The sequence below is a fragment of the Aquarana catesbeiana genome, linkage group LG08, assembly GCF_042186555.1.
Source record: "Aquarana catesbeiana isolate 2022-GZ linkage group LG08, ASM4218655v1, whole genome shotgun sequence".
Taxonomy (NCBI): Eukaryota; Metazoa; Chordata; class Amphibia; order Anura; family Ranidae; genus Aquarana; species Aquarana catesbeiana.
In genome coordinates, this window is record NC_133331.1 from 49,012,960 (window position 1) to 49,024,355 (window position 11,396).

Below are 11,396 nucleotides of genomic sequence, written 5' to 3' on the forward strand. Positions count from 1 at the left end.
GGTCACTAAGGAAGACATGATCCGCAGCCACCTCCTCCCAGCCACGTACAAGTCCATGGGTTTCTTCGGACTTTAAATGATCCCTTGAAGACTGCTGCTGATGCTGAGTGCCAGGCTCAACCTCCATGCTGACACAATACTCCTCCTCGTCCTCTTCCTGTGTGATTGGTGGGCACGCAGGAACACTGTCTGGATAAAGGGGGCCTTGAGAGGTTAGGAAGTCCTCCTCTTCCTCCCTCTGTTCTGCCTCAAGTGCCCTGTCCATTAATCCACGCAACGTGTGCTCCAACAGGTGGACAAGAGGGACAGTGTCACTGATGCATGCACTGTCACTGTTCACCATCCTCGTAGCCTCCTTAAATGGTGACAGGACAGTGCATGCATCCCTGATCAGAGCCCACTGGCGTGGGAAAAAAAAACAAGCTCCCCTGACCCTGTCCTGGTGCCATAGTCGCATAGGTACTCATTGATGGCCCTCTGCTGCGTGTGCAGCCGCTGCAGCATGGCCAACGTTGAGTTCCACCTGGTGGGCATGTCACAGATTAGGCGGTTCTTGGGCAGGTTAAAATCCTTTTGGAGGGCAGCCAGCCGAGCACTGGCATTATATGACCTGCGGAAATGCACGCAGACTTTCTTGGCCTGCCTCAGGACATCCTGTAAGCCCGGGTACCTGCCCAAGAACCGCTGAACCACCAAGTTAAGGACGTGAGCCAAACAGGGCACATGGATCAGTTGTCCCTGTCGGAGGGCAGAGAGGAGGTTGGTGCCATTGTCACAAACCACCATACCTGGCTTAAGCTGGCGTGGCGTCAACCACCTCTGAACCTGCCCCTGCAGAGCTGACAGAATCTCTGCCCCAGTGTGGCTCCTGTCCCCCAAGCACACCAGCTCAAGCATCCCATGGCATCTTGCCTGCGTGCTTGAGTAGCTCCTTGAACGCCTACGGAGCACCGCTGGTTCCGAGGACAAATCAGCACAGGTAGAGGCCATGGAGGAAGAAGAAGAGGAGGGGGTGGAGGAGAGAGGTGTGGCAGAATCACCACTAGTAGAATTTTGGAGGCGTGGTGGTGGAACAACCTCCAACACTACTGCACCCTGTCCTGCATCCTTCCCAGCTGCCAGAAGAGTCACTCAGTGCGCGGTGAAAGATAGGCAATGTCCCTGTCCATGCCTGCTGGACCATGAGTCAGCGGTAATATGCACCTTACCGCTGACCGCTCTGTCCAGCGAGGCCAAGACATTGCCTTCCACATGCCGGTAGAGAGCCTTCCATGAGAAAAAGTGGCGTTTGGGAACCTGCCACTGAGGAACAGCACATTCCACAAAATCACGGAAGGGGGCAGTCCACCAACTGAAAAGGCAGCAGTTGAAGTGCTAGCAATTTAGCCAAGCTAGCATTCAAGGGCTGGGCATGTGGATGGCTGGGAGCGAACTTCTTTTGGCGGTGCAGCAGCTGGGGCAGGGAAATTTGCCTGGTACAATCTGACGTTGGTGTACCAATACTAGATTGCCCGCAAGTACTTGGCTGTGACACACCTAATTCTACAGCTTCATTCCTCTCAGTGCAGGTTTCAGAGAGGACTGAAGGTATAGTGGGGTTGGGGATCCCAGTTGATGAGGAGCAAGGAGAGGTCCGCTTTGTTCTTTGGTGTGGGTCTTTTAGGTACGTTTGCCAATGAACTGCATGGCAGGTCGACATATGTTTGGTTAAGCATGTGGTGCCCAAGCGGGTGATGTTTTGGCCACGCGGGATACGCTTGAGACATATGTTGCAAATAGCAGCAGTGGGATCTGATGCACTCGTCTCAAAAAAGACCTACACCAAAGAACTTTTGGAATAACGCGAAACAGTAGCGCTCTGCACATGCAGAGCTCTGCGGTGTGATGCAGTCAGTGTGCTGCCCTTAAGCTGGCCCCTGGAGGGCATCCTGCCTCGTTGGAGATGTGCCTCCTCCTCCTCTCTCCTATCAGGCACCCCCAATTGGAGTCAGTGACCTCATCATCCCCTCCCTCCTCATCACTGGAGCAAACCTGGCAGTATGCTGCAGCTGCGGGAACATGACTGCCAGATTGCTGTCCTTCTTGGGCACCCCCTCTCTCTGGGCTCTAGTTACTGCCTTCCTCTAGCTGGGTACCATCATCGGAGCCTTCAAAACGCTGGGTACCCTCCTGGAGCATGTACTCAACACTGTGGTCAAACAGTTCGGGGGACTCCTCAGGAGGACATGGTGGGGCTAGGGTAGGAGTGACTGATGCCATTGAGCCAAGGGAAAAGGCCGCGTTGGCAGCTGTTTTGCCAGACAAAGTATCCTGAGCCTGGGTGAGAGAGGATGAGGAGGATGAGGGCGGCTTGGCTATCCACTCTACCGAGTCTTCTGCATGTTGCGGCTCAACACGGCCAGCTGACGAAAAAAAGGACAAGCGTGTCCCACGGCCACGTGCTGATGAGGATGCATCGTCTCCACGACCAGCACTGTTGCCTCTAGACACAGAGCCTGCTTGCCCTCTTTTATTGGCTTGTGACTGTCTGCCTCTCCTTGTTGGCCTTCCAGACATACTAATGCCCTGCAGTGAGATGTAGCTTCACAAAGCTGGGATGTATAAATATACTGATACTGCAGCTAGCAGAATCAACTGCCTGCCTGTAGTATTATTAGTATGAAAACACCAGCAATTGTCTTAAGGTAGCTTTAGGTGCACACTGTGCAGAGGACAAAGTACACTAACTGTAAATACTGCAGCTGCCTGCCTGTGGTATTAATAGGATCAGAAGAACACCAGCAATTGTCTCCAGGTAGCTTTAGGTGCACACTGTGCAGAGGACACAGTACACTAACTGTAAATACTGCAGCTGCCTGCCTGTGGTATTAATAGGATCAGAACAACAGCAATTGTCTTCAGGTAGCTTTAGGTGCACACTGTGCAGAGGACACAGTACACTAACTGTAAATACTGCAGCTGCCTGCCTGTGGTATTAATAGGATCAGAAGAATACCAGCAATTGTCTTCAGGTAGCTTTAGGTGCACACTGTGCAGAGGACACAGTACACTAACTGTAAATACTGCAGCTGCCTGCCTGTGGTATTAATAGGATCAGAACACCAGAAATTGTCTTCAGGTAGCTTTAGGTGCTCACTGTGCAGAGGACACAGTACACTAACTGTAAATACTGCAGCTGCCTGCCTGTAGTATTAATAGGATAAGAACACCAGCAATTGTCTTCAGGTAGCTTTAGGTGCACACTGTGCAGAGGACACAGTACACTAACTGTAAATACTGCAGCTGCCTGCCTGTGGTATTAATAGGATCAGAAGAACACCAGCAATTGTCTTCAGGTAGCTTTAGGTGCACACTGTGCAGAGGACACAGTACACTAACTGTAAATACTGCAGCTGCCTGTGGTACTAATAGGATCAAAGGAACACCAGCAATTGTCTTCAGGTAGCTTTAGGTGTACACTGTGCAGAGGACACAGTACACTAACTATAAATACTGCAGCTGCCTGTGGTACTAATAGGATCAGAAGAACACCAGCAATTGTCTTTAGGTAGCTTTAGGTGCACACTGTGCAGAGGACACAGTACACTAACTATAAATACTGCAGCTGCCTGTGGTACTAATAGGATCAGAAGAACACCAGCAATTATCTTCAGGTAGCTTTAGGTGCACACTGTGCAGAGGACACAGTACACTATCTGTAAATACTGCAGCTGCCTGCCTGTGGTACTAATAGGATCAGAAGAACACCAGCAATTTTCTCCAGGTAGCTTTAGGTGCACACCGTGCAAAGGACACAGTACACCAACTGTAAATACTGTAAAAACACCTGCCTGCCTGTCAGTAGGAAGAGAATAACAGGAACGGATCTAGCTAAACTGAATACAGTGTGTGTGTGTATATGTATATATATATATATATATATATATATATATATACATACACACACACAGCATATATATACACAATACACTAAGTGCAGCTAACTGACTCGCCTGCCTACTCTATCTAACTTAAATCAAATTACACTGTCTCTCTGTCTATCTGTCTCCGCCGCCGCAACACACTACACAAGGCCGCCATGCAGGCTGCCTTATATAGTGCGGGGCGTGTACTAAACCCCCTGAGCCATAATTGGCCAAAACCACCCTGGCTTTGGCCAATTACAGCTCTCTGTACAGACGGCACTGTGATTGGCCAAGCATGCGGGTCATAGTGCATGCTTGGCCAATCATCAGCCAGCAATGCACTGCGATGCCGCAGTGAATTATGGGCCACGACGCGCTGCTCGAATTTAGCGCGAACGGCCCATAACGTTCGCAATTCGACAAACGGACGAACAGGCAATGTTCGAACTCGAAGCTCATCCCTAGTCTCCAATGAAGCTTTATCACCAATCCTTGTTTCCCTAATAACCCAACATTTTCAAAATCCAATTGTCATTGGGACAGAAAGTGAGGTGAAATCTTCTAAACAGTGGCACAGACAGCTAAACAAATGTTACAGGGGTGATAACCCTTCCCTATAGTTCCTATCTTGTTTGTAACTCGGGGACCGCCTGTATACTGCTGCTGTTCAGAGTATATAGGGCCTGGGGGCCCCACACCTTTTTTTTTTTTTTTAATTTGGGTGCAGGGTTCCCCTTAATATCCATAGCAGCCCCAAAGGGCCTGGTAATGGGCGGGGGGGGGGGGAGGCAACATTACATTACAGCCGCAAGCAGTTTTAAATTACTTTTATTCCTTTAGAAATGTCATTTTGTACAGGGACTGTTCTAAACATGGGGAAAATGCGGCACTTTACAGGCATACTATAGTCACCCCCCAGGCACGATATTTAAAGGAATATTTCACTTTAAGCATTATTAAAATCACTGCTACCGAAAAAACTGTAGTTTGTAAAACTTTTTTTTGCATTAATACATGTCCCCTGGGGCAGGACCTGGGTCCCCAAACACTTTTTATGACAATAACTTGCATATTAGCCTTTACAATTAGCACTTTAGATTTTTCACGTTCGAGTCCCATACACTTTAACAGTGTTTGCACAAATTTTTTGCCTGTTCGCATGTTCTGCCGCAAACTGAACAGGGGGGGGGGGTGTTCGGCTCATCCCTACTGTGGGTACAAGTTGCCAGAGAAGAGAGGGCAGAAATGCAGAAGTTTACTTTAAACCTTACATTTCAAGCTTACTTCATAGTAGCTCTCCAGCCCACTTTTTAGTACCTTTGTGAATATGTATATAAGGTTCTAGCCATGACAACATTCTGAGATTAACATACAGGGCTCATATCAAAGTGCTGACCGGGATCAAGCTCTGAAGGCAATAAAGCTACTCGCAGATAGGAAGACAGCTCTGTGGCAAGCAAACATTATGATCCAGTCCATCCAACATCGGCTCTCCTAGAATGGAGACATTAGGCAACCTCCCTAGTGGGGGTCCATGCAACCATATGGTTTACAATGGCTATAATTGAGTCCCCAATAGTTAAGCTATCCTAACTCTCCAATAGAGACACAGATGGCAATAAATCCCTGACAGACTAGTTCTTTCCAGCTCTGTCCGAAGGGGAAAAAGTTTGGCTGGATTTAAGCTTTAAGGTAATTATAATACAACATGTGTGCCTTTTGTACACCCCAACATTTGTCCTCAAGTAAGGCAGGAATTCTCATATAAAGGAATAATACATACCTCTAATAGCAGCTGCTATGGACAGCACCAGAACCAGTTTGACAATCATCTGAAAAAGGAAAATACAGGTAACTTGTCAAACTAAATCCCATTAAAAAGGAGGAATTCTGTGCTGACAGATACAAAGGCTAAATGGCCTAAAGATGCTAATCCCCTGGCTGTCATGTCAAAGTGCCATCTCAACCAAGTTGCTGACCAGAAATATCAGGCTAGTGATACATCTGCACATTTATTTTGGGTCAGCAACCATTGAACATCAATATTTCACACACTGCTCCAGGTAAGAGAGGCTCCACATCACATCTCAGATGCTGGCTCGGCTTGTCTCCACCGAAGCCTAGTGAGAAACATGTCAGAATGAAACTTGTTCCCACTGCCCATTTTAATAAAGGAAAAATATTAATTTTGCATCTCAGTTTGCAGGACTCCAGTCACTGGTACAATTTGATTTAAGCCATTAGCCTAGCATGACAATCAAGCAATTAGCAGTTTCAGGACAAACTGTCAGCAATTAAAGACTACAGATCTTTCAGCATAGTTCAGTCTCTAACCACTTAAGTTGCTCTGAAATAAACTGCTAGGCTGGCAGAACCCCACCTTCATGGAGGAGATGACATTAGGGTCCACGCCATATTTGTTCTCTCCAATTTACACAGGTCCAAGGTCCAGTAGGAAAAGATTGCCGCTCTAATCTCTCAAATCCGTATCAAGACACCCACCCTAATAAAACTCACAGGTGTCGGCTCTGCACAAGTTTGAGGAAAGAAAAAGCTATGAGCTATGAATAAGTGCCATGATGGGGCGTGAAACATGTTAGCTATTTTTCCTGTTCCTCCCTGTACATGAGGTGACTGCATTTGGATTTTATTTCTTCATATCAATACAGATGCCTTCTATGGTGCACGGCCATCCAGGATTTTTTTCCAAGGTCCAGTAGACTGAAATAAACAAACCTGCACCAAGCCCAAAAAAAAAAATGAGAAAAGAAAAGGGGGGGATTTAGTTAGTAAAAATCCTCCTTGACACTTTCAAATAGGAGCCCCACATCAGAGTATATAAGCCACAGTGGACCAAATACAACTACCATTGCCTAGAATAATATTTATTTTTTGTTGTTGGAAAATTAAAATACAGGACAATGGGGCAAAAGGGACAGAAAATAAAATATTGGGTACCACATGCCATGTCAAACAGATCAGATTATCAAAGAGTCCCTGAGACATAGGGCACTGTTAGTACCAGGTACAAGTCAATGCCATTTGTCCCACCAAGATTCCTATAGGAACCCTATACCTCATAGCAGCAGGCTTATAGCAATTGGTTTCTCTTAATTCACACTCATGGTTACTCAAACAAAGCAGCTCAGCAAGAGTGTGAGAATGATAATCAGAATCTCTAGAACTTGAGGTACCCATAACCCAAACATACTCCAAAGAACCAAAAGCTTGTCATAATTTGAGGAAACTCAATTTAGCTTGATATAACATTTATACATCTTGTTGACTGCAGAGTTAATAGTGCAATTACACAGATCTAGATTAGTGCAATTACTAATAAGGCCCATCAACATGACCCAGGATTTCCATACCCAACACACCAGATGTCACTAAGCTGCGTTCATACAAAACTATTAAATAGAAGAAAATGAAAAATCCACACAACAGCAACCAACCCCCAACAAAAGCATACTCACCTTACACCCTCTCCAAGGTACAAATGAATATTACTCCAGCTAGGGAAGTTGTATTTAAACTCTGACTTTGAATCTTGACTTAAGGAGCGCTTCCTCCGGATCCAAGGCTGCTGATCCCACTTTTTTTTTTACAGATGATGCCAGCAAAGAAAACCCTCGCCTGCAGTAATCAGTGCTACTGGTCAGCCTGGACAAGTGGCTGAACCTGCTATTGCCATACCTGCTGTGATATCACTCCCTGCACTGTGACTACCATGCAAGATAGGGGATTCAGTGTATTTGCAGCCATTTCATTTCAGGAGCCGGTGACATCACTGAAGTAAGGTGCCTGAACTGAGGTTATGACTGCAGAGCTGCACCTCCGTCTGGGAGCTTGCTAGCAGTAGACTCCATCAACAAAATATCTTTGACCACATCAATCTCCTTCTGCAATTCAGCAGCACAGTGCGGGGATATATATCGCAGCAGGCAGCCCGCAACAGTCATGGAGCCCCTCAGTCCACTGCCCTGAGGCATTATATAGAACTATAAAGATCATCATTTCATTGGGAAGTAGGAAATGTTGTTTTTGACCCACCTGCTAGCAGTTAAGACCCATTCACACAAGCAGGTGAGCATTATGATCCATTTGAGGTATACCCCCCTGGTGTGTGTTGTGTAGGGGCAGAGTAATGTATTCTATGCATTGTTAAAATGCATTGCACTGTTTAGATTTTTCTTTTTTTTAATTTATTAAAAAGTAACAAAAAACAATTCATTCAACTGCATGTGCTGTGGTGACATGCATTGTGCTGAGATAAAAATGCAGACATGCTGTGTTTTTACACAACAAACACCAATGCTCATACATGGTGTGAGCAGGGCACATAGGTGTTGGTTTACTAAAGGCAAATAGACTGTACACTTTGCAAGGACAGTTGCTTCAGATCTTAATAAATGAGGTAAAGTTCAATTTACAAAGAATACCCAATTGCATGCAAGGGGAAAAAATCATGCTTGCACATGATTGGATGATGGACATCAGCAGAGTTTCCCCTCATTTACTAAGCTCTGGAGCAAGTGCACAGTCTATTTTCCTTTAGTAAATCAACCCAAAAAGAGAACAGTTGTGCTTTGGTTTTGACCAATGCAAATGTAACAAAGCATATACAGTGTGAATGAGCCCTCAAAGCGAAAAGGAGAAAATTCACCTAAACGTTCATATAAATTAGGCATCCTTCTATTAGTTAAAGTTCAATTTAGCCTGAGCCAAGTAATATAAATCATAGAATATGGCACCTTGACAGCCATACATTTCAATGGGAAATTCCGGATAAGAAGCCAAGCTATTCCTATATGAAAACCACCTTGGTTCACCCAAATTCCACTTGTTTTAGACTCATTGGGCATCCTTCTATTAGTTAAAGTTCAATTTGGCCCGAGCCAAGTGATAAAAATCATACAATTCACCTAAACGTTCTTCCTTATGGTAATCAAATTATGTACAAAGCTTGCTAAACATAGTAAGGAAGGAATGCATAAAACATTTCCTGAAAGTTGTTTGGATGACATGATTTTTTTTTCTGATGTCTTTACAATGGTGCTCACTAAGTACCTGCTACTGTCACCTTTTCAGCTAGCAGATGTTTGCACAAAACACACTTCATTTACTTTGCAGTGGAAAAGGAAGTGACATCATACAGTAATTGTGGTTCACCATGGATGCAGAATGTCCCTGCTGTGCATGTGTGTGTAGCGCTTACCCCTGGATGGGCCTATAGGGGTGCGCATGGGGAATCTCTGTCCTCAGTCCCTTTCTCTGTCTCAAAAGTGAGACATAAGGGGTCTGTTTAGACCCTTGATATTTCACCAAAGCCTCCAACAGGGCTCCTAAAAAAATTGTAAAACTATAATAAAAAAATATTGGAAAAAATAAAATAATAAAAATACTACTGATAACTTCCAATGTCCTACTGGCACCAGTCTATGTGTGTTCACATTTATTTATAAGCGTATATATATATATATATATATATATGATATAAATGCACGCATGTGTGTCTGAGCTTTGGGGAGCACACCCTAATGCAATAAGCTGTGCACACCTATGGATGGGCCACTGGAAATAGACAGGTTCTCCCACAAGAGTACAGAGGCTGCCTGTCACAAACAGTTAAAAGCACATGACTAATACAGACTCAAACTAGGGGATGTCTTTTTATAAATTTATTGCTGCAATCAACAGGAGAGAGAGAGGAATAGTATGCAGAATACACCAAAAAGCAGCAGATATAGGACAGTCTCTTAAAGCAGTATCCTTAGCTGGGGATAAAGGGGATAGTCAACTATTCTGAGACTCTGTATGAGTAGTCCCAGTCCTTTCAGCAACCTCTGGCATTAGCCCCCAAAGCACATACACACCTGGCATCCTAGGCAAAAATTTTACTTACAGTGTCCAAGGGCAAATGTCATCCACTCAGCTTCCAGTCAACACTGATCAGTGAGAGAGAAGATCCTTCTCCATCCCAGACTCCACAGGCAATGCCCTCTAGCAAATCGCTTTCAGTCCAAGTTCCTGTAGGCCCTCTGCCAAGCACATATGAATCTGAAGTTCTCTCCTTATTCTGCCAGATTCTTATTCGAATGCAGAAGGTGGCTCCTGTTTCGGTGAGCTTCTTATTCAGATCGGATCTTTATTCACAAAGGTGATTATTTACTAAACAATCATCAGTTTACAATAAAATTATATATGATAAAACTTTAACAACATTTCTGTCTCCCTAACTGCCATGTATTTAAAGGGCTAATTCTGAATAAGCAACTTTTTCTATATGAGAACCATATTGGCTCACCCAGATGTGACTTGCTTTCATATAAATTAGGCATCCTTCTATTAGTTAAAGTTCAATTTGGCCTGAGCCAAGTGATATAAATCATAGAATATGGCAGCTTGACAGCCATACATTTCAATGGGAAATTCCGGATAAGAAGCCAAGCTATTCCTATATGAAAACCACCTTGGCTCACCCAAATTTCACTTGTTTTATACTCATTGAACATCCTTCTATTAGTTAAAGTTCAATTTGGCCTAAGTCAAGTGATATAAATCATAAAATATGGCACCTTGATAGCCATACATTTCAATGGGAAATTCCGGATAAGAAGCCAAGCCATTCCTATATAAAAACCATCTTGTCTCACCCAAACTCGACTTGTTTTATACTCTTTGGGCATCCTAATATATAGAAAAGTTCAATTTGGCCTGAGCCAAGTGATATAAATCATAAAATATGGCACCAAACGTGGCACCCTGACAGCCATGCATTTCTAACTTTTCTAACTCACTCTGGATGAGCCAAGATGGTTCTCATATAGAAAAAGTTATTTATTCAGAATTACCCCTTTAAATACATGGCGGTTAGGGAGACAGAATTGTTGTTAAAGATCAAAATTTTATTATTAAATTTGCAGATTCTTTAGTAAATAATTACCTTTGCGAATAAAGATCCAAACTGAATAAGAAGCTGGCTGAATAAGGAGCCAACTTCTGCATTCGAATAAGAACCTGGCTGAATAAGGAGCTAACTTCAGCTTCATCAAGCACATGCTGAGGTTCTAAGGGCCCTTTCACATTGGGCCAGTTAAAGGAAGCAGTATGTGTTTTTTGAAAAGTGCATATTGTGTTTGTTATGCACTTTTACTGCATTTTTTGGTAGCCTGACTCCCAGCATGCACCTGTGAAAATGAACATGTGACTCAAAAAGTGCACCAAAAACAGCCATACCTCAAAACTTTTTTAAATGGGAATGAGGGATACCTACTAGCAAAAGTATGTAGGCATAGGACACTCTGCTACACCCCCTTAATGGAGAATTATACAAAAAAAGGGTTAGTTAAAGTGATTCTAAAGACAGAAGATTTTTTTTATCTTAATGCATTCTATGCATTAAAGCGTAACTCCACTTTTGTTGAGAAAAAAACATTCCGCCCTGGATGATCTATGTACATTGCAAGGATTGTAACAAACTTTGTTGCA

The 11,396-nt window shown here is 44.1% G+C and overlaps 1 protein-coding gene across 1 annotated transcript in view; it reads right to left on the minus strand.

Annotated features, from left to right (window-relative positions):
- The window catches only part of LOC141105740 (pancreatic lipase-related protein 2-like), a 95,966-nt gene extending 85,989 nt beyond the window's left edge, over window positions 1-9,977 (minus strand). Inside the window, exons 1-2 of the mRNA XM_073595821.1 lie at window positions 9,811-9,977; window positions 5,689-5,737 (exon numbers count right to left, since the gene is read on the minus strand). Coding sequence (XP_073451922.1) covers window positions 5,689-5,737 — 49 coding nt within the window. The 5' untranslated portion in view covers window positions 9,811-9,977. The remainder of the gene's footprint in view (window positions 1-5,688; window positions 5,738-9,810) is intronic.
- Window positions 9,978-11,396: the final 1,419 nt, after the last annotated feature.